This window comes from Suncus etruscus, chromosome 8 (assembly GCF_024139225.1).
Source record: "Suncus etruscus isolate mSunEtr1 chromosome 8, mSunEtr1.pri.cur, whole genome shotgun sequence".
Classification (NCBI taxonomy): domain Eukaryota; kingdom Metazoa; phylum Chordata; class Mammalia; order Eulipotyphla; family Soricidae; genus Suncus; species Suncus etruscus.
In genome coordinates this window covers 64174438-64198010 of record NC_064855.1, presented here as the reverse complement: position 1 = coordinate 64198010, position 23573 = coordinate 64174438, and the positions used below count along the sequence as shown (strand labels likewise).

General features: G+C 42.5%; 1 protein-coding gene across 1 annotated transcript in view; it reads left to right on the top strand.

The window, feature by feature from the left end:
* Positions 1–15696: 15696 nt before the first annotated feature.
* INTS6 (integrator complex subunit 6) overlaps positions 15697–23573 on the top strand; it is a 96895-nt gene continuing 89018 nt past the window's right edge. The window contains exons 1-3 of the mRNA XM_049778765.1: positions 15697–15880; positions 16179–16256; positions 17231–17380. Coding sequence (XP_049634722.1) covers positions 15770–15880; positions 16179–16256; positions 17231–17380 — 339 coding nt within the window. The 5' untranslated portion in view covers positions 15697–15769. The remainder of the gene's footprint in view (positions 15881–16178; positions 16257–17230; positions 17381–23573) is intronic.

The following is a 23573-nucleotide window of genomic DNA, read 5'->3' as shown; positions in this document are numbered from 1 at the left end:
TTTTTGGGTACCTTCAGGTTATTCCTAAGAGTGGTACTGGTAAGTCATGGGAAAGCTAATTTTTAGAATTTGTTTTGAAAAAGAAAAAGGTGCTATAGTATAATAAATATGTATAGTAAAATTTATATCAAACCAATTTATAGATTGAAAACATCAATAAAAATTTAATATAATAAAACAAAGCACATCTTTTTAATTAATATCTTTATTTAAACACCTTGATTACAAATATGGTTGTAGTTGGGTTTCAGTCATGTAAATAACACCCCCTTTCACCAGTGCAACATTCCCACAACCAATGTCCCAAATCTCCCTCCTCCCCACTCCACCCCCACCTGTACTCAGACAGGCTTTCTACTTCCCTCATTCAGTCACATTGTTAGGATAGTTCTCAGGGTAGTTATTTCTCTAACTGCACTCACCACTCTTTGTGGTGAGCTTCATGTCGTGAGCTGGACCTTCCAGCTCTCCTCTCTTTGTCTCTGAGGATTATTGCAAAAGTGTCTTATTTTTCTTAAAAATGAGCGAGACTATTCTGTGTCTATCTCTTTCCCTCTGACTTATTTCACTCAGAATAATAGATTCCAAGTACATCCATGTATAGGAAAATTTCATGACTTCATCTCTCCTGACAGCTGCATAATATTCCATTGTGTATATGTACCACAGTTTCTTTAGCCATTCATCTGTTGAAAGGCATCTTGGTTGTTTCCAGAATCTTGCTATGGTAAAAAGTGCTGCAATGAATATAAGTGTAAGGAAGGGATTTTTGTATTGTATTTTTGTGTTCCGAGGGTATATTTCTAGGAGTGGTATAGCTGGATCGAATGGGAGCTCCATTTCCAGTTTTTGGAGGAATCTCCATATTGCTTTCCATAAAGGTTGGACTAGATGGCATTCCCACCAGCAGTGAATAAGAGCTCCTTTCTCTCTATATCCCTGCCAGCACTGCTTGTTCTCATTCTTTGTGAAAAACACATGTCTTTTTTTTTTGTTTGTTTTTGGTTTTGGGTCACACCCGGCAGCGCTTAGGGGTTACTCCTGGCTCTACACTCAGAAATTGCTCTTGGTAAGCTCGGGGACCATATGGGATGCCAGTATTCAAACCACCATCCTTCTGCATGCAAGGCAAACGCCCTGCCTCCATGCTATTTTTCCGGGCCCTAAAAATGCAAAATGTTTATAGAATTTTACTTCTCTTTTTGTTTGGTAATTTGATACCATTTTTAATGAATTTTGTTTTACATTATGTGATTTAAGGGACATTTTATAAGTACAGTAAGAAGTTCAAGAGGTAAATACGGCTTTGGAAGAAAACACATGACTTTACAGTTTGGACTCTATAAGTGGAAGCAGAAATTCTCAACTATAGTGAAGGGAATTCTTCCAAATTTAGGCACATGTCATGCTGTAGGCATGTTTTAAGAATGAAAAGTTTCAAATTAATATAGCATATGACGTGAATGTCATGAGCTCCTATGTAACTATCATCAACGATAAATATTACATAGTAGGATGGTAAATTATTTTTATCCATTATCAGAACATTTTATATCAGACTAGTAAATTGAATATTAAAATCATATTCCCTCTACCAACTTAGAAGCTCTTTTTTTTTAATTTTTATTGTGACCAAAGTACATTACAAATATTTCACTGCATCATTTATGGTACATAGTGACAATGAATGAGGAGCATTCCCATCACCAGTGCTGTCCTCCCTCCGCCCCTGTTCCCAGTATGCATCCCATATCTCTTTCCCTCTATCCCCTAGTATGCTAGTGCAACTGGTCTCCACTTTACAGCTTGTTGTAGATTGAGCATCTATTCCACTGTCATTGGAGATAAAAAGGATAAGAAAAAGGGGAGAAAAAAATTTAGTGACAACTACCAAAAAAAGAAAGAAGAGAGAGAGAGAAAAAAGAAAAATGGAAGAAAAAAGAAAAAAATGGACCCGGCAAATAAAAATAAAAATAAATCTCTAAATAATAACCACAAGAGTGAAAAAGAATGAGAAAAATGGAAGAAAAAAGAGAAGGAAGATAAAGTCAAAAACTAACAAATCAAAACAAAACAAGAAAAAGTATGGGTGCTGGAGTGGTAGGGTTTGGCATTCCCCCCACTTTTTTTTTTTTTTTTTTTTTTTGCATAGGCAAGTAAGCATTGGGGAAGAAAGGGAATTCCCTTGGCCTAAGAGATTCAGGGTTTCTCAACCTTGAAGCATACCATCATGGGATCAACCCCTGGCTCCATATGTACTCATTACCCCATCCCAAAGGCTTTTTTTTTTTTTTTGGTTTTTGGGCCACACCCTGTGACGCTCAGGGGTTACTCCTGGCTATGCGCTCAGAAGTTGCTCCTGGCTTCTTGGGGGACCATATGGGACGCCGGGGGATCGAACCGCGGTCCGTCCTAGGCTAGCGCAGGCAAGGCAGGCACCTTACCTCCAGCGCCACTGCCCGGCCCCACCCCATCCCAAAGGCTTTTTCGTGATGCCAGGAAAGTTTCCTCTCGGTTGTGTGTGAGAAAATCAAGCCACTGTAGCTAGCGATCTTGGTATTTGTGCAGGTTATAGGTCAGGGTCTAGAATAGAGTCTCTAGGTTCTAGAGGTTCCTATCCATCATTGTTGTGGTGCTCAGTCTTCTGTAACACTTGCTCCCTGTTTTCATTCAGTCCCTAAGCCAAAGCCTAGGATATTATGGATCCAAAGGTTCTGCTCAGTCTCTGTTTTCCAAGTTGGAGTTCTGCAATAAGACATCTTGTTGTTGTTGTTTTTTATGTCCTGGGCTACAGCCTAGGGTAGGGTTTTCCTTATTAGTCCCAAGGTAGGCTCTGTTCAGTCACGGTTTTCAAAGTCAGTTTTCTGTTGTTGGTGCTCTTATTTTTCACAGTTCAAAGGACGATATCTCTTCTGATTTCCATTTAGTGTTAGGTGATGTGATAGGACAGCCTGGTCTTAGGTCAAGTTTTCCTTTTCTCGTTGTCATATCAAAACTGGCACAAGTTGGTGCCAGAGTAGTGTTATAAATCTCCCAATGGAGCTTAGTTCCTGGTGGTGTTGCCCGGAGCTGTATCATTTCTACGTCCGGGATCTGGGGTTTCAATTGGACTAACACTGTCCAATCTCCTGGGGACTGCGTTGTATCCACATGACACATGTTCAGGACGGGAGGCACCCTTCTGCTATAAAAAGTGAGTTCTTATCCCTAGAAGATAAGATCTTGTTTCTGTATCTATGGTTTCCCCTTTTTTTACTGTGCCCATACAAAAACGTATGGTGTCATACTGTGTTGCTGGTGCTATTCTGGGCAAGGATGACAGGCTGCACACATAGTCTCTGTCATCTGGTTTTGTTCTGAGCTTTATCCCAGTCAAGGCTTTTTGTACCAAGCAGCACCCAAAATGGTAAGGATAGAGAAAAATGTATATATTAAAATAGAACAAATAAATAGAACTGAGTTAAAAAGAAAAGGTATTCGAATAAAACAAGTGGTGGAGGAGGCTACTTGTATATTTAGGAATACACATCTTAACAACATGTATTGTTATACAGGTATTGAGCTTCCATAGGCAATATAAGACTCCCAATTAAGTCTTTTGATATATTCTTGTGGGGAGTAAAAGCCAAGGTACTTTTCGATTCACAAGCCTTGGAATTGAGTTTGAGAGATGCTTTGCTGCATTACGAGACATATAGTGTCTTTGAGCTGGGAGTTTTGCTGAGGCTGATTCCCGTAACGTGCAACAGTCCACAATTTGGTGGGGGTGAGAGGGGCCATCAAGCACAAGTCAGCAGATGTGCTGGTTGTAGTTCTTTGCCGATGCTTGAGAATGGGGAGCCAGAGGGTGTCTTTCACTGAGGAGCTGGAAGGTGGTCTGTTGGGGCAGGAGGTCAATTTTGGTGCCTACCGAGTTAGGAACTGAGGGTAAAGAGGGTTAAATTGGGGGAAGATAAAGGATCAGGATTGAAAAATGAGGGGATAGAGGAGACACAGGGGTAGGGGAGAGGCAATACATGACAGGGGCTAAATACTATACACACACACACACACACACACACACAAATTGTTTGTGATTTTGGCTTGGAGTCAGTATGGAAAGTCATGTCCATAAAGACTGACTTTAAAGATCTATTTGAGTGTTATCATCCAAATCTTTGGTATTCCGTTTCCTTTCCTAGAAACCGTCTAGAATGAAGAACATTTTTAGATAATGCTTAAAAATGCTTAAAAAGTGTATTTGTCGCGCGTTGCACTCACGTGGTTATAAAAATGAATATTAGTAAGAAAAGACACCGCTGCAGGGCGTCCAGTACGAATACAGGAGGAGTTTCACTTCTCCCTCCTCCCCCCAGAGCCCAGTTGCCAAACCTGGCCCTGAAGACCAGTTTGGCATGGGGGCATCTCGGTCTCCTGGATTAAGTGGTCAGCCCAGAAGGCCATTGGCCAGCTGTCTGTCCAGATTCCCAGCCATACCTGTAGGAGAGGAGCAGGATTCCTGGCATGTCGGATTGTCGGGTCCAGCTGCAGCCTCCCTCTCCAGTCTGAAAAAATATGGGGGAGGATTTTGCCTCCTTCCCATCCCCCAGATCTCAGATGCCAGACCTGGCCTTGAAAGCCAGCTTGGCGTGGGGGCTCTCAGTCTCCAGGACTAACTGGTCAGTCCTGGAGGTCTTTGGCCAGCTGTCTGTCCAGATTCCCAGCCATGTCAAGAAGAGGAGCAGTAATTCTGGCATGTGGGATCTTCTGGGTCCAGCTGCAACCTTCCTCTCCAATTTGAAAAAGCATGGGGTTGGAGTTTCCCTCCTCCCCCCTCCCCCCAGAGCCCAGTTGCCAAACCTGGCCCTGAAGACCAGTTTGGCATGGGGGGATCTCGGTCTCCTGGACTAAGTGGTCATCCCAGAAGGCCATTGGCCAGCTGTCTGCCCAGATTCCCATCCATACCCATAGGAGAGGAGCAGGATTCCTGGCATGTGGAATCGTCTGGGTCCCATCTTAGAAGCTCTTAATTCTTTATCCTTTTCTTTTTGTTCTTAGAACAAAAACATTTTTTTTCTTTGTTTTGGGGCCACACCCAGTGACGCTCAAGGGTTACTCATGGCTATACACTCAGAAATTGCTCTTGGCTTGGGGGTTCATATGGGACTCCGGGGATAAAACTGAGGTCTGTCCTGGGTCAGCCGTGTGCAAGGCAAGTGCCTTACTGCTGCACTATCGCTTCGGCCCCTTACAACAATTTTTTATTTGTTTTGTTAATTGTTTTTCTGTCATTACTCTGTGCTCAAGTCTCTTACTTGTTTTCTTGCCAGGTAGTCCAGTCTTCAGAGGCATTGGAGCTCTGTCCCCAAGTCCTAGTTCCATGCATGGGTCATGTTAACTTCTGTCAGACTTGGCAACATTATATGTCTCTGAATTTTGACCTGGTTCTAGTTTTCTTCTGTTTTATGTGCTATATATGTTAACATAACTTGGTCTCCGCTTCCTTTTATAAACAATTTACTATAGGTGTCTAGCACACATAGGCAATGAAATGTTTGTCTACAAAAAAAAAAAAAAAAAAAAAAAGGAGGGGGGCGGAGCGGTGGCGCAAATGGTAAGGCGTTTGCCTTGCCTGCTCTAGCATGGGACAGACCCCGGTTCAATCCCCCAGCATCCCATATGGTTCCCCAAGTCAGGAGTGATTTCTGAGCACATAGCAGGAGTAACCCCTGAGTGTCACTGGGTATGGCCCAAAAACCAAAATAACAAACAAACAAAAAAAACCAAACCCCTTGTCTATTGATATCAATGATACTTGGCCTTAGCTGGTTATTTTCCATCATATTCCTGACTCAGATCGCTGAAACTGTAGAGGAATGTTTGTTGAATCTTCTAGGAGTTGAAAAAAAAGGACATTTATAGAGTGCCTAAAAGAATTTTTTATTTTTATTGATTGACTGGTTTTTGGGCCACACCCAGAGGTGCTCAGGGATCACTCCTGACTCTGCACTAAGAAATCGCCCCAGCAGGCTAGGGGGGACCATATGGGATGCCGGGAATCAAACCAGGTCCCTCCCAGGTCGGCTGTGTGCAAGGCAAATGCCCTATCACTGTGCTATCTCTCCAGCCCCCTAAAAGAATTTTTTAAAAAAATTTTGGGCCACATAGGCTGTGCTCAGGGCTCATTCTTGGTGGGCTTGGGAGACCAGTTACAGTGAAAGGATTGTAACTGGTTGGGCTAGAAGCAAAGAAAGCACCCTATCTGCTATACATCACCAGGTCCCAGAAAGGATCTTTGTACATTAAAAACTCATAATTTAACTTGTCCATAACACTATTAGCCACTAAAGGTATTTTCTTAGAACATTTAACTTGACCATTGGTCTCCCTAATCAGCTTAAGCAATCATCCATTTCCCTTACCATACTTCCTTAGCATCCATTCCCTCCACCACTGAATTTCTATTTGATTTTGCCATTAAATGTACACTGAGGATTTATTAACTGGTTTCTTTTAGTAACTTAGCACTTTTTAATATCAAATCTGGATTTTCTGATAAGGGTGTGTGTGTGTGTGTCTGTATTTTCTTTCCCATATTCTCCCAAAAGATTTCTGACAAGGTGTGTGTGTGTGTGTGTGTGTGTGTGTATGTGTGTGTGATCAAAGCTAGGGCTACACAGATATAATGTTTACTCTATTGCTGAGTCATAATCTGGGCCCTGACAAGCTCTTTTAAAAAATATGATGAAAAATTGTAAAGCTCTGAAGAAAAAAATACATATTTAGTTGCTTATTCTTCAGTCTGAATGCACTTTTTGATTCAACTATGAGTAAGATTTGCACTTAACTTTTGGCATTGATTATCTTTTGCCTAGTATTATACATCTTTATTCTATCTTTATTTCTTCTAAGGCCTTCCACTTTCTGACAGCAAAAATCATATCATATCAGTTCTAAAGTTCAGGGTTTACAACACCTACATTTAATAACTGAAATAACATATTTGAAACAGTAAATAAAATTATAGTGTTATTGCTTAGAAAAAAACCATCACAAAATTTTCTTGTATGGTCTGATATCCTTCATGACTACCTTAAAAACACTCAGGTTTAAAGTTGTTTTAGAATGATCATTATAGTACATTTTTAGAGTTTGGCCTACCTTCCTGTTCCCTTATTTTATGTTTATTATTCTATTATATAAAACCTTTATTCTTGTGTAATTTTGTGCATGGTGGTAGATTTCCTGTGACAATAGTATGATATCAGGTTAGGCTACTATAAAGGAGCTCATAATACTTATGGGTGCAAAACACAGTATTGTCTCAAACACAGATCTTTTTTTTTTTTGGTTTTTGGGCCACACCCAGTAACGCTCAGGGGTTACTCCTGGCTATGCTCTCAGAAGTTGCTCCTGGCTTGGGGGACCATATGGGACACCGGGGGATCGAACTGCGGTCCGTCCAAGGCTAGCACAGGCAAGGCAGGCACCTTACCTTTAGTGCCACTGCCCGGCCCTCAAACACAGATCTTAAGGACACATGTTTATGATTGCCTGGCAGGTTTTCTCCACACACTTAGAGCCCAGTGTCTTCCTTTTAAGGTCTCCCTAGTTAAAATATGAATACTAGTCCGTCCTTATCTGAAGTTTCACTTTCTGTGATTTCAGTTACCTATGATCAACTGTAGTAAGAAAAATACATAATAGTAAGGTATTTTGAATCAGAGATGACATTCATAGTTTTCAAATTACAGCCAATTTTTATTAAGACTCTGCTATGCCCAGTTTATAAACTGAACTTTATTATAGGTTATGTATGAAGAGCTAAAAACCAACAAAGTACATGTAGGTTACTGTATAATCAGTTTCAGGTATCCACTGGGAGAGGTCTTAAAAGGTATTCCCTGACAATGAAGTGGAGAGAGGTAAACATCATCACAGCTTCTTAACAAATAAGACTTGGGGTCGGAGAGATAGCACAGTGGTAGGGCGTTTGCCTTGCATGTGAATGACCCCGGACAGACCTGGATTCGATTTTGGCATCCCATATGGTCCCCTGAGCCTGCCAGGAGCAATTTCTGAGCACAGAGGCAGGAGTAAACCCCTGAGCGCTGCTGGGTGTGGACTAAAAACCAAATAAAAAAGAAAAAAACCCAAACAACAAATAAGACTTTATATTATATATCAGCACTTCACAAATATTTTACTAAAGGACAATGAAGCAAATAGTAAAGATCAGTGTTCCTCTAGATATCTGCAAAGCTCTGTTACTTATTTCAGGTCTCTACTCAACCAACATCTACTCAATAAAGCTTTCACTGTTCTCATATCTAAAACGGAAACCCTCCTCCCTCTGTGACATTATTTCCTTATTCTGTTTCATTTTTTTCCTCAGAGTGAACACACCATATAATTTATCTTGTTTATTGCTTATCTCTCCCACATGAATGTAAACTTCGTAAGGACAGGCACTGTCCTCCATTTTATTCCCTGCTAAATATCAAACTCCTGAAGAAAGTAGTAGAGATTCAATAAATAAATATTTAACAAGTAATTTAATAAACACTATTGGTTATTAGAATGAACAGTTGCCAGTAACTTGGTCCTCCTATTTTTACATGACACAAAATAGATTTAATCTCACAGTATCATTCTGCCTGCACCTAACTTTTTCATCAAGTTCTATCAATTTTATCAACTTAGTGTCTTTTACAGACCTTTTGATGCCATTTCAACCGATTCATATTTGTTCCAAGAAGTAACACAGAATTCTTAATGGTCTCTTTCCTCACTGTATTCCTATTCTAATCCTTCTTCCAACTGTTACTCAAATAATTTCCATAGCCTTCCAGAATCTCCATTAAAAATATTATTGGGGGGCTGGAGAGATAGCACAGCGGTAGGGCGTTTGCCTTGCATGCATGGTTCGAATCCTGGCATCCCATATGGTCCCCCGTGCCTGCCAGGGCAATTTGTGAGCACAGAGCCAGGAGTAACCCATGAGTGCTGCCAGGTATGAGCCAAAAACAAAAACCAACAAACAAAAATATTATCAGGGGCCTGAGCAGATAGTACAGTGGGTAGGGCATTTGCCTTGCATATGGCCAGATTCAAAGTATCCCATATTGGTCACCGGAAACATTAAGGAGTGATTTCTGAGTGCAGAGCAAGGAACATCCCTGAGCACCTCTGTCCTGACCCCAAAACCAAACCAAACCAACAAACAAAAAAACCTGCTTGGGGCCCGAGTGATTGCATGTTATACCACCGCCCCGCGCCCCCAGTCTTCCAAGAGTAATTTCTGAGCTCACAGCCAGGAGTAACCCCTTTAAATACAATTCAAAATGTCTTTGTTGGGTGAGCACATGAAATCTTTCATCTTAACAGTTCTAAACTTCATATAACATTCCTAAACTCTTGTTATTCCAAATACAGTTCAGATCTACTGCCTTCTTTCCAATTTAAGCCATCTTCATATGTCTAGCTCTAATAAAACATTGTGATATAAATTAACTAGAAACATTCCTCCCCCCTTCAGTAGTTAAAAAAGTAACATTTCTTAGAACCTCTTGCCTCAGAATAAAATATGAATGTTTCAAAAAACAATTTGATAAGATTTATTTATTTAGATCACGTTGAAGTCTTTTTTTGGTTTTGTTTTTGGGCCACACCCGGTGATGCTCAGGGGTTACTCCTGGCTTTGGGGGACCATATGGGATGCAGGGGGATCTATCCTAGGTCAGCACGTGCAAGGCAAACGCCTTACTGCTGTGCCACCACTCTGGCCCCGCATTCTCATAATCTGTCTTCAGTCTGGTTTATTTATTTTTATTTTGACCATATTGGCTTACATATCTTTCACAGTGGTCTGTCTTCAGTCTTTCATCAGATTATAAACACGCTTGGTCTACCATAATGCTGGTCACATAGCAATTAATACTAGTTGAATTATTACATTGTTGATATTAAATTATTGCATTGCTAAAGTATTCTACTATGATTTTCAGTCTGAATATGTCCATTTTAGAACTGATACTGAATTGTCTTGAGACTTCATTACTGCAAAAAGCTGCTTATTGCCCAGATCTAATTCCTTCTAAACAGTAATAGATAACAGCATCTCCCTTCCCACAATTGCTATATTAGGGTAAAAGTTTCCTTTAAGTGGCCCTTATATGTATTACTGAAATATATTCTGCTTGATAGTTTCACGTCTGTTTTTTAAGCTTATTCTTTTATGCTTTATAATGTTATCAGCCTCTCAATATCATCAATGTTTCAAGGAATAAAGCATAGAGTAGAGAAAATGTAAGATATTAGAAAAAACTTAGGGGCTGGGAAGGTGGCGCTAGAGGTAAGGTGTTTGCCTTGCAAGCGCTACCGTAGGACGGACCTCGGTTCGATCCCCCCAGCGTCCCATATGGTCCCCCCAAGCCAGGAGCGACTTCTGAGCGCATAGCCAGGAGTAACCCCTGAGCATCAAATGGGTGTGGCCCCCCCAAAAAAAAACCAAAAACAAAACTTAGGTCACATATGAAGAACATCAGGCTTATCTGATTATTTCATTTAGATTTCTTTTAGACTTTAGATATTTGTTTAGATAGTACATTCAGATACCATAAGCTAAGTCATTGGTACATTGTTATTATTATTATTATTTTGGGTCAAACCCAGCAGTGCTCCGGGGTTACTCCTGGCTCTGTGCTCAAAAATGGCTCCTGGCAGGCATGGGGGACCATATGGGATACTAGATTCGAATCACCGTCCTTCCTGGATTGGCTGTGTGCAAGGCAAATGCCCTACCGCTGTGCTCTCTCTGGCCCCACATAATTATTTTTAAGTTTTTATACTGCTTAATTGGTTTACAATAATTTAAAGGGGTTCTGGTTGACTCTTACAAAAGAATCAAATTCATCAGTTATTAACTTGGTTAGAATAGCTTTACTTCAACAAATTAGGCCAACAGCTTAATCCAGAGTCACCATTCAACCAGTGGGCTTCATATAATTTATTCATATTTTTATTTTATTATTATTTTTTTTTCAGTTTTTGGGCCACACCCGGCAGTGCTCAGGGGTTACTCCTGGCTATCTGCTCAGAAATAGCTCCTGGCAGGCACGGGGGACCATATGGGACACCGGGATTCGAACCAACCACCTTTGGTCCTGGATTGGCTGCTTGCAAGGCAAACTCCGCTGTGCTACCTCTCCGGGCCCTATTCATATTTTAAAGTGTAACCATAGCATTTAGGCAATAGCTCTCTCTCTTTTTTTGTTTTTGTTTTTGGGCCACACCCGGCATTGCTCAGGGGTTACTCCTGGCTGTCTGCTCAGAAATAGCTCCTGGCAGGCATGGGGGACCATATGGGACAACGGGATTCCAACCAACCACCTTAGGTCCTGGATTGGCTGCTTGCAAGGCAAACACGCTGTGCTATCTCTCCGGGCCCTAGGCAATAGCTCTTTAAAGAAAGCAGTAAAGATCAAATTTTCTCCCATATACTTTTTCTGACCAATGCTTTCCCAGAAAAATCTTCCCTAATCCTTTAAACTGCAAAAGCATAGGTTTTAGCATACACTAATCCAACTAGTTTTCCCTCTAGCATTGCAAGAACACCCAATTTCTTTAGTTGAATCTGATGAAATAGTTGGCTTGCATTTAGGAACCATGGTTTAGAAAAATAAACCTGCATATAAGCAAAATCTTTTGAGTCACTGTTGAGAATCATGGACACTGAAGTAGGTAAGATTTTCTTATCTCACACTTACTTCAATTCTTAAACTCAGTGAGGGGAACAGTAGTAATCTGACACAAGATTTATTTTTTTTCTTCAAATTTCGTTGAATACAAGTGATTTAAATAAATCTGTTATAAGTATTAGTGCCACATTTATAGTTCCCCTTCATTATCTTGCAGATTTTAGACATTCTTTTAAATGTAAAACTAGGAATAAGTAGATTTAAAATATTACTTTCATATAAGATACTGTATCTATTTTAAGAGTAGGAGTTCTTGGGGCCGGGCGGTGGCGCTGGAGGTAAGGTGCCTGCCTTGCCTGCGCTAGCCTAGGACGGACCGCGGTTCGATCCCCCGGCGTCCCATATGGTCCCCCAAGAAGCCAGGAGCAACTTCTGAGCGCATAGCCAGGAGTAACCCCTGAGCGTCACAGGGTGTGGCCCCCCCCCAAAAAAAAAGAGTAGGAGTTCTTAATATTTACCTTAAGAGCTTTAAATTTTTTGTGTGGTATGGTATAGGGCCACATACCTATCATGCACCCCACTACTGAGTTATAAGCCCCTTAAGAGCTTTTGAATAATAATTTAGTTAACCTTGGCCTTCCCAGGTTTGGGATCATTTTCCTTTGTATACTTATTTGTATACTTATTCCAATATTTAGATTATGTGGGTGATGCGGAAATGCATTCCCTGGCCCAGAATATTGTCCTAAACCATTACTACCAACAGTTTAATGTCAACCACTAAGAATACACTTGGCCTATTTCACAATTTTGTCTAGGGACCACTTGTCAATGCTTCCATTTCTGATTGCCTCTTGATTTGCTGGCTGTCCTGATTCCTTTCTAGTTCTGCCCCAGGGCTATTTCTTCAAGCACTACTGGGATTCTGAACTAGAAACCTGACCTTTGATCTTAGGTACATCCAAAGCATGGTTCTACTTATATAAACTCTAGACTGGCTCATTGGACTTGGCTCTCCTAATCTTTGCAACTAATTCTGGTTCTGCTGTCTATCTCCACTTATGACCCTAGTATGACAAACTGCCTTATAGTCAGGAAAGAATGAATAATGGTGATTTCACTGGAATTTCACAACTTTAGTAGATAAGGCCATCATTAATGCCTTATACATTATATAAAATATAAGGCATCATTAATGCCTTAATAAATTATATAAAATATTCTGGGCCTAGAATAAAGACCCTTTGCTGTCTAGGTATCCAAAAAGATATTCAAAAAGGTATCTTTATACTATTCTTCTTCAAGTATCTATTGCTAGTTGAACTTTACTTTTTCTAAGAGGCCACTTGGCAATGCTGTATTTTTTTAATTCTTTTTTGTTTTGGTCTTTTTTTACTACCTACAATTTCTACACTTATCCATATGCCCAAATCCTACAAATCAAAATTCTTTTTTTTTTTTTTTTTGGTTTTTGGGCCACACCCGGTAACGCTCAGGGGTTACTCCTGGCTAAGAGCTCAGAAGTCGCCCCTGGCGTGGGGGACCATATGGGACGCCGGGGGATCGAACCGCGGTCCGTCCAAGGCTAGCGCAGGCAAGGCAGGCACCTTACCTTTAGCGCCACCGCCCGGCCCCAAATCAAAATTCTTGATTAAAGTCAAGATTACATTTCTGGACAGGCAAGGGGCCCACATTGCAGCATTCAACTATACAGGAAACTAAAGACCCAGTATATGGATTCAGTTGCAAACTTTCACTTTGAAAGAAAAAAATTTTAATTAAAAAATTGCATACTGTCATCAAAATGAAAATAATTATTTTCAAGTAAGAGTGATAGCCCTCTGGGACCTCAGCTTGAGAAAAATTGCTTAACTGACTCTGAAAAATGTTTTCAGCACCCGAAGGCGATTTTCCTTTTTTCTGAATTATTTAACATCTAACCACTTTTTTACCGTGCAGAAGATGTGTATACAAGTTTTCTAGAAAAACCTTAAGCTCTTTGAAGGTAGAGGGCGCATATTTTACAAAAAAAAAAAAAAAAAAAAAAGAAAAAAACTTCAGGTCCTCAGCAAATAATGCATAAAAACAGGTTTCATCTTATCTCATAGTACAAACATCAAGCAAAAAATAAAAACTCCATTTTTATAATATACACAATCACAGAACAGCACAAAATAAATGTAATTTCACAGAAGTCCAGAGGTTACTTAAAAATAGAAAAAAGTCCAAACTCTGATTCTGGAGATTTGCAAAAAGACACCACGTAGCATAAATATCCCATATTTATTGAAACACTCCAGTATTAAAAAGAGGAGGTGTAAAACTTTGAAAGGACAAGAGCATTCCTATATATGGCTCCAGCACCTAGTTCGAGGAGGTCTTGGTTTTTGAGGAAACGGTTTACCTCGAACATTCCTCAGGGCCTTATGGCTGGGGCTTGTTTTCAAAGAGAGAGAACGGGGAGTGCCAAGAACGCTGATCAGACGACCCATTCTACCCATTCTGTCAGCCAGGCAAACTGAAGTGTCATGAGGAAGGGGGGGGGGTGTCCAGGTTTGCAAATCTCCCGCCAGCAACTCTGCGGGGTGTGCAAGGCTGAAAAGACTCATTTTCTGGGTGGCTATTTGCACCTGGGAATAAAAAGGCCAAAAGACTGCTGATTTGCCTTCCACGTGCCCTTTTAGGGCAGAGTTGGGAAAAGTGGGGGGAAGGTGGGGGAGAAGGTCCGCCAACTAACTAGACTAGGGCTTCTGGCCTGCGGGTCTGGTCTAGCCGGCACCTTGGGCCGCAAAGAGAGCCTCCAGCGAAGATGTCCCCCAAGTCCCAGTCCCCAAAGGGAGCGGGGTGACTGGCGGAGATGAGTCCCGGGTCATAAACAACCTATCGCTTTCCCTCCCCCACCGGGTCCGCCCGCGTGGGGCTGGCCTTCGGAGGCCCCAGGAACCTCCCCCGGCGATCGCGGACCCGCTGGCCCAGGCCCTTTCTCCTAAATCCGGGTTCATCCTCTCCTCAATGGAACCCTGGGGCAGGGCTGCAACGCTGCAACACAGCGTCCTCCAAAGAGACGCTGGGGCCGCTTTCCACTTCCCTTCCCCCGACCCCTATCACCTCCAAGAGCCAAGGAGAGGCCGGGCCCAGGCGCGCAGACTCAAAGCCGCCTTCGCCCTTCGCCCTGCGCGCGCACGCGCACGCGCGCCGACGCGCCTCCCTCCTCCCTTCCGCGCTCCCTTCCGCGCTCCGGCCCCGCCCCTTCCCGGAGCCCGCCTCCGCGTCTGCCGGCCCAGTCCAAGCTCGCCCCTGGGAGTTCTCTCTGGCGCGCGCGCGCTCCCGACGGCTCCGCCTCCGCGCGTGCTCAGTCCCAGTCCCCGGAGCCAGTCCCCCCGCGGCCCCCGCCCGGGCGCTGTTTGACTATGCTAATCAGAGCGAGCCCGCCGGCCAATCGGAAGACGGGGCGGCGCGTCACGTGGCGCGAAGACGTGTCCGGGGGCGGAGCTTCGGCGGCCCCTACCCGAGTTAAAAGCGGAGTGTTGCGAGAGAAAAGCGCTTCAGTCGCGAGAGGGGGCTGAGAAAGTGGTGACACCGTCGGGGTGCGGAGGAGGGAGAGAGTCCCCGAAACTTCTCCCAACAGCCCCCCAGGGCCCAGCTCTCTCTTTGCCCCTCTCAGGCAGCCCCTCTCCTACTCCGGTCCGCCAGGTCCCCCCACTCCCAGCGTCGGGGGTGCTGGGGTTGGGGGGCACACACGGGGGCGCCCAGCCCGGGAGCGGGGACGGGGCCGCCCGAGGCGCTGGGGGGGCCGGGGCGAACGGACCGACGGGCGGCCGCCTCGGCGTGGCCGGGCAGGCTGGCGGGAGGCGGCGGGGGAGACGCCGGCCGCGGCCGGGGAGTTTCCTCGCCACCGCCGGGGCCGCGACTCCCCGCCGCCGCCGCAGGAGCAGGAGCAGGAGCAGGAGCAGGAGCAGGAGCAGGAGGGAAGGACCGGACGGGGCTCTCGCCGCGGCCTCGCGGGGGCCGCGCCGCCCCCGGGCCCGCGCCCGCGCCCGCGCCCGCTCGCCCCGCCGCCGCCTGCCGCTCCGCCAGCGCGGGCCAGCACTATGCCCATCTTGCTGTTCCTGATAGACACGTCTGCCTCCATGAACCAGCGCAGCCATCTGGGCACCACCTACCTGGACACGGCCAAAGGCGCGGTGGAGACCTTCATGAAGGTAGCGGCCCCCGCGCCCCGCCCGGGAGGGTGAGGACGAGGCCGGGCGGGAGGCCCGCGGGCTTCGGGGACCCCCTCCCCCCACGCGGGCGGCCGAGCCCGCCGCGGCTCCGGCCTCAGACGGCTGTGGAGCGGAGCGGAGCGGAGCGGAGGGAGCGGTGTGGAGGGGACGGGACGGGACGGGACGAGCGGGCCCGGTGTGGCCGGCGTGGGGCGTGCGAGGTGCGGAGTGTGGGGTTTGCGGCGAGGCCCCGTCGCCGCTCGCTAACCTCGCCGTGTGCTTCCCCCCCCCCCCCCAGCTCCGTGCCCGGGACCCGGCGAGCCGCGGGGACAGGTATATGCTGGTCACTTTCGAAGAGCCGCCCTATGCTATCAAGGTAACTGCCCTGCCCTGCCCTCTCCTCCCTCCCGCCCGGCCCTGCCCTGCCCTGGCCGGCCTCGCTCCCCGTCACCCTTCATTATGCTCCCCTCCCCCACCCGCTGGGCTCCCAGCGCCTTTTGCCTTGCGCGGCCCCCCCCCCCCCACAGGCTGCTGCCCCCGCCCCGCGCCCGCTCCGATCCCGAGCGGCCTTGGCGCGCGCCCGCGGCCGGGCTACCGCCATTCCCCCTCTCGGCCCGACCCGGCGGCGGCGCTTCTGTGCCCGCGCCGCGCCGCGCCGCGCCGCGCCGCGGCGACCAACATGGCCGACATTTCCCCTCGGCGGCGTGAGCGGCAGTAGCAGCAGCAGCAGCAGCAGCAGCAGCAATGAACTGTGGGGGATATTTATTCAACTTAGCCCCGGTGACAGCGCCCGGCTGCATTCAAATGGGAAAAGGTGGCCCCGATTCACTCTCCACCAGGAGACACTCAGGGTTGAGCGTTTTTTTTTGGGGGGGTGTTTAGCGCTGCAAGTGCAGGGTCCCCCACCCCTGGGGATTCCCGAGAGGGTCCTGCTGAGCTAGCCCCGGCCGCCTAGGGCTCTTCTAGGTTAACTTCAGAAGTCGCCCTCACTTCTGCCACACTTCCTCCTGTGCCCATGACATTTCTCTCCTCTTCCGTGGTCATTTTTTGGGGGGGTGGTGCTACGGGGTGTCTTCCCACGTGCCCTGCTGCAGAGTCTCTCAGATTCCCTATTCTACGACTCTACGGTTAGTGAGCCCCCAAGTCCTGTGGATTCTTGCTTTGACCACCTTGGGAAGCAAGTGATCCTCCGGTGTGACCGCAGTTAATCAGAAACCTGACTGTAAAGTGAAGCAGCTGCTTGGTGAAAGAACTGTGTGATTTATCTATCTGCTACCCGTGATTCATGGCTATATATGATGAAAAATTATTTTCTTTTTTTTTTTTCCTTCTCCCCCCCCCCCACCCCAGGCCGGATGGAAAGAAAATCATGCAACGTTTATGAATGAACTGAAAAACCTTCAGGCTGAAGGACTTACGACTCTTGGCCAATCCCTAAGGACAGCTTTTGATTTATTAAATTTAAATAGATTAGTAACTGGCATAGACAACTATGGGCAGGTAGGTTGAATATTAAGGTCAAAGAAATTTGATTTTTCTTTTTTGTGGAAAAGCACAGTCCAGTGCCCCCAAAATCTATAAACAAGTATAAATACAAAACATTTCCTATTAAAATACAATATGCACACAATACACTGAAACTGACCATACTGTGTATGGTTTTAAAGCCTTTTCCCTCTTAAAACACTTTGTATTCAGAATTAGAGTCATTTTTTTTTTTTACTATAAGGATGACATGAATTTCATATTCCCTTGAGGAAGTTTCCATAAGGACATACAGTAGAAAAATAATCTCTTTCGCTACACACAATTTTTCTTATAGTCCACCCACAGGCAAATGTGCATCTATCACAGTGATAGACACTAGTTTATCAGGGTCTTCATCTAGATAATAGTGAAAATTTTGAGGAAATTCTTGGTTGTATTGGTTTAATTCAACCATAACGGTAACTACTTAGGTAACAGATTTTTATTGGAATGCAATCACATTAAGATTTTTGATCTTTTGAAGCTTATACAATAGGCAGCTAAGCAGAAAGAATTCTGAAGTCATTCTTGAATTGTAAGATTCAGAAGTATATCCTCCCCATAAAACTCCATACCCTAGGAAAAGAAGCTGTTTGAAACTATGAAAGAACCTGTCCTTAATCAGTTCCCTTCATACACTTCTATTATATTCGAAGATAAGACAAGAAAAAGTCACATGTTTCACTATGGAATAATGCAAAGTGATCCATTTTTACCTTTGAGAGACTGATGGCCTGGAAAATAAAAGCTGCTGAAGAAAGTGTAATGTTACAACAAAAGAAAGAATTAAATCCAAGGAATTTTTATGTTGGTAGTGTAAAGCACTATTACACAGGGATACATTTAAGTATACCATTTTGTTTTCCCAGATTTCACAATTTCCCCAAAACATGGTTTTTAGTAGTTTCTCAGAATTCAGGAGAATTCTTCCTGTGATTGCAATTTTTTTTGTTTTTATTTTTGTTTTTGGGCCACACCCGGCAGTGCTCAGGGGTTACTCCTGGCTGTCTGCTCAGAAATAGCTCCTGGCAGGCACTGGGGACCATATGGGACACTGGGATTCGAACCAACCATCTTTGGTCCTGGATCGGCTGCTTGCAAGGCAAACGCCGCTGTACTATCTCTCCGGGCCCTGTGATTGCAATTTTTATAAGGATTGGAGTTCAGGATCTAGAACCATATGGTGCTTGCCTTGCATACCACTGATCATGGTTTGGTCTTTGGCATAGTCCCCAGAGTCCAGCCAAACATGATCCCTTAGCATAGAGACAGGAATAAGTCTTGGGCACTGCTGGGTAAGCCCCAAAGTAATTGGAATTCACTTTAAACATTACTCAAAGAGTAGGAAATCACTTAAAATTTTGTTTAAAAGTGTTTAGCTCATAAATTTCTTTGACAATAGTTGAATTTATTTAGTCCTGTATGTTTCTTTTACTTTCTGTTTTTACCAAATTGCACTTTATTAGTTTATATGCATTTTCTTATCACATTAGTCTTTTTATGTATCTTTTTCTCAGTGCTGCTTTATTTTGCAGTTTAATAATATAGGCAGATTTGCCATGGATTTATTCAGATTCTGTAAGACAATGGATTTCCCTCAGATTTCTTTGATATAGCACAGTACAGTCTTCTATTGCTGAGGGCTTTATCCATACTTTGAGTTAAAAGACATACTTGAAACATTTGGCAGGTTTTCAGTGTATAGTCGAACTTGTTTTGTCCAATCATTTTATAGTAGGAAAGGTGATTAAATGCATTTATTTCCGACCATCTAGTAAAAATATTTAGATGGCTGGTGGATAGTACAGAGAGGCTAAAGACACTTGCGCATTGTTGATATGACTTCTGAGCCTGATTTGATTTCAGGCATTGCATCTGATCCCTTGATAACTGCCAAGAGTGATTCCTGAACACAACTGGTTGTGGTCCCCAAAATGAAGAACTATATATATGCATTTTTTTAGGGTACTTTTTCAGAAAAACTCATGGGCATACTAAATTTAATTTCTGATTTTTCTTTTCCAAGTTTACATTTTTTCATCAGAACACTTTAAGTTCTTGTATATAAAGCTTAGAAAAAATTTGAGATTGACCCTGTTCCTGTTGTATTACTATTTTGGCCAAGAGAAGAGCCTAGAGATAAAGGTGTTTATGTATGTTAGGATATATTCAACTGGAGGGAAGGATGATGGTTCGCAGTTATTTTGATGAATAAGCACGGGTGTAAGGAATAGTAATTTTAAAGCATAGATTTTGAATTGGCATATCAGAATGGAAAATAGCACTAGGATAATGTTGGAAGCTGCTATTTGCAAATGAAAGTGATTGTTAAAGTAGACATCTTTTCAGAAAATATTTTTATCGTGAACTTTCTTTTTAGTATTACGCTTTTTATTTATAGGTAGGATCAATTCAATTGAGAATTTTGGATGCTTTATTTAGTACTAAATAAGTTCATTTATATTTTTATAAGAATACTTTGTATCTACCTTTTTTCTGTTGGCTACCTTTGTTTTGTAATCATAGGGTTTCCCCCCACCCCCCACCCCCGGCCACACTCTGTGACGCTCAAGGGTTCCTCCTGGTTCTGTGCTCAGAAATTGCTCCTGTCTTGGGACCATATGGGACACCTAGGGATCGAACCCCGAGGTCTGTCCTAGGCTAGCTCACACAAGGCAAATGCCTTACCGTTTTCGCCACTGCTCTGGCCTCTTGCAATCATAGTTTTTTACATAAATACATTTCATGCTTAGTTTAGTCTAGTGGAGTTTAGTTTAGTTTAGTGGAGTCCACATATTAAATACTTGTGTGTAATATTAGTAGTTAAAGGAAATATGAAAAGATGAGCTAGGTGAAAGACAATGCAAATTAAAGAGCATCTAAAATCATATTTCTAAATTTTCTAAAATACCTAAATATGGGTTTGTATCTATATGTATTAAATTATAATATAGATACTCCTATACCGCTCCCATGTTATACACTTGTGATTTTCTAGAACTAGATCCAGGGATACTTAATATTTATTGTAACTACATGAATTTAATTGGCATACTGTATATACAACATCTTTGAAATAATAGGTTACCAACAGAGTATGATTAGCATCAGTAATGCTAAGATAAGTATGATTTCTGCTGAATGTTTTAAGCTGTCATGATCCCACTAGAATATGGGGTTCAGGGTATTTGTAACATAATTTTGTTGGTTTTGGGTTACACCTGGCCATGCTCAGGATATTCCTGGTTCTGTACTCAGGTTTACTCTTGGCGCTTTACTGAGGAACCATATGGGATACCAGGAATCTAGCCTAGGTCAGATGCATGCAAGGCAGGTGCTCTACTTGCTCTATTATCTCTCCAGCCATCTATAACTTAATTTTCAAAGTTAGTTTTCAGCTAGGTTAGCTGCTAAGTACTATTTTGGCCTCCAATTCACCATTTTCCTTACTGGCTTTACACTTTAATGATACAGCATTTTAGTATTGATCATACATTAGTATTAGGAATGATGCTTAACCTTACTGAAAATGATTTTTGATCACCAATATCTAAAAGGATATATTTATGTATTATTTTGGGGGGGGGGGTTGGTTTTTGGTTTTTTGGTTCACACTTGACAGCGCTCAGGGGTTACTCCTGGCTCTACACTCAGAAATCGCTCCTGGCAGGCTCGGGGGACCATATAGGATGCTGGAATTCGAAGCACTGTCCTTCTGCATGCAAGGCAAACACCCTACCTCCATGTATCTCCCCGGCCTCTATTTATATATGATTTTTTAAAGGATTTTCAGTGGTGTTTACCTCATTGAAAACTGGTGAATTTTTTTCTGTATGAATGAACCTCAGGGAAAATAGTTTTTACAAATTTTATTTTTCAACACATAGTATTTGTAAATTTAGTAGATTCTACTACTGTTCTTCCCTTTAACCCCTCCACCCCATTATCTATATATTAAGTACTTGGTATAATATATACACATATCTTAATTTTGGTAGGTGAAGTAATTAATGAAAGCTTAGAAAGTTCTCATTTTGGCTTTTTCTTTCTTTTAGGCTCAATAGATATATTAGCAATTGTTTGGTATTTATTGACTTAATATGTTCAAGAGAAAGTAGACATTTGAGCACATAACCTGTTCTTTGAACTGGGTATGCTGTAATGAGTTTGTTTACATTAAGTCCTTGAGTTTTCTTTAGATTTCAAAATATGATTGAAAAACTACTAAATTTATTAATATTTAAGTGGATAGTTGAATGGTGGTAAGTATATTCACATTGTTATGCAATCTCCAGAGCTTTTCATTTTAAACTTCCTTTCAATAGTTTTTATTTTCTTTCTTTTCTACCCTGCCAACCACTGGTTTACTTTGTCTCTGAATTTGACTTTTCTAATCAGATTTTATTTTTTCAGAAATCTCTTATATGTGGAATCATGTAACACTTGTCTTTTGTGACTGACATTTCTTTCAACATAATGTCTTTGAGATTCATATTCAGCATATGATATTTAAAAGTTGAATACTATTCCATCCGATATACTGCATTTTGTTTATATATTCACCTGTGGATGGGTACTTTATTCTGGTCTATTAATGATTTTTTTATGAACATGGAAATATCCTTTCGATACTTAAAGGTGGAATTGCTGGGTCATATGGGTTCTATTTTTAAATTTTTGAGTTGTGGCTATTTTTTTATAGTTGAACTCTTAATTCCCACTAATGAATCACAAGATTGATGTAATTTCTCCACATTCTAGCTGACACTTTGTTCTTCTGACATAAACTATCCTGAAGTGTAAGGCGATGTTTCACTTTATTTCCTTAATGCATTTATGCTGAGCGTTATTCATATATTGATTATATAGACATATATATAACCAGTATATTGGTTTTTCATATATTTTTATATTGACTTCAAAGTAATGTCTTATTCTAGTTCTTTACAAATGAGTAAAGAAAAATATTTTCTTGCTGGTGATCAGACTTACAGTCTCATATATGAGGCTTGCACTTTAGACTTTTTTAGCCAGTATATTATGTGATTTGCAAATTTTTTTCATGAGGTAATGAATTACTGTTGACTCCATTGATTATGAACCTTTCCCCCTACATTTTCTTTTAGGAATTTTAGTTTTTATTTTTACAAAGCCTTTAGACCACTTAGGTCACTTTTTTTCATGTGTCATATAGGGAACTCATTCATTTTATATCTTTCACTTTTTATAGAGACCACATCCAGAGGTGCACAAGTTCTGATTCCAACAAGGAATTGCATCACTAGGAACTAGGGGTCTTGCATGTAACAAACACTTATTCTACCACATGGTACAGCTCATGTGGTAGAGCACCCAACCCTAAACTTTGATTTTGTTTTGTTTTTCAACTACACCTGGTGAGGCCCAGGGATTACTCTTGGCTCTGTACTCCGTAATCATTTCTGGCGGTGCTTGAGATACTAAGATACCTGGAATCTAACTCGAATCTGCCATGTGCAGGGCAAGTGCTCTGCCAACTCACTGTACTATCACTTCAACTCCAAACTTCATTCTGTGTTTGAGGAGACTCATTTCTTCAGATGATTCTTTCCCCAATGAAAGATCTTGCTTGACAAGTCCCTGAACTTTTAAGTTATTTTCAAAAATTGTTGAACTTTAATGAGAGTTCCCTTGATATTATTCAGTTACTACAGAACGATGGCCAGGGAGTGGCATTACAAATTCTAATTCTGCTTCATATTCTAAATTGCCATTAACTAATAAGCCTTTGTTTTTTTACAGAATCAATGACAAGTTGGATTGAGATGGTATATTTAGATGTAATTTTGAAATTCTGACATTCTATATAGATACAGATTTTAGTTTTATCAGACTATTCCTAGCTTTCTTTTTTTCATTTTGATATTTTTATTTTATACTGTGATTTAAAGGTAGGGTTCATGTGTAAAACGTTTCAAAACCACACTCTCCATAATTACCCAGTGTCTTGTTTCACTCCTAATTGAACCTAGCATTTTACTGAAGATCCGTTCTCTGTTTATGTTGCCTTTTATTATTCTTTACTTTTTTTCTTTTCTTTTTGGTTCCACATCTGGTAGTGCTCAGAGTTTATTCCTGGCTCTGTAGTAGGGCCCACTTCTGGTGTGCCAAACCCACCAGATGCAAC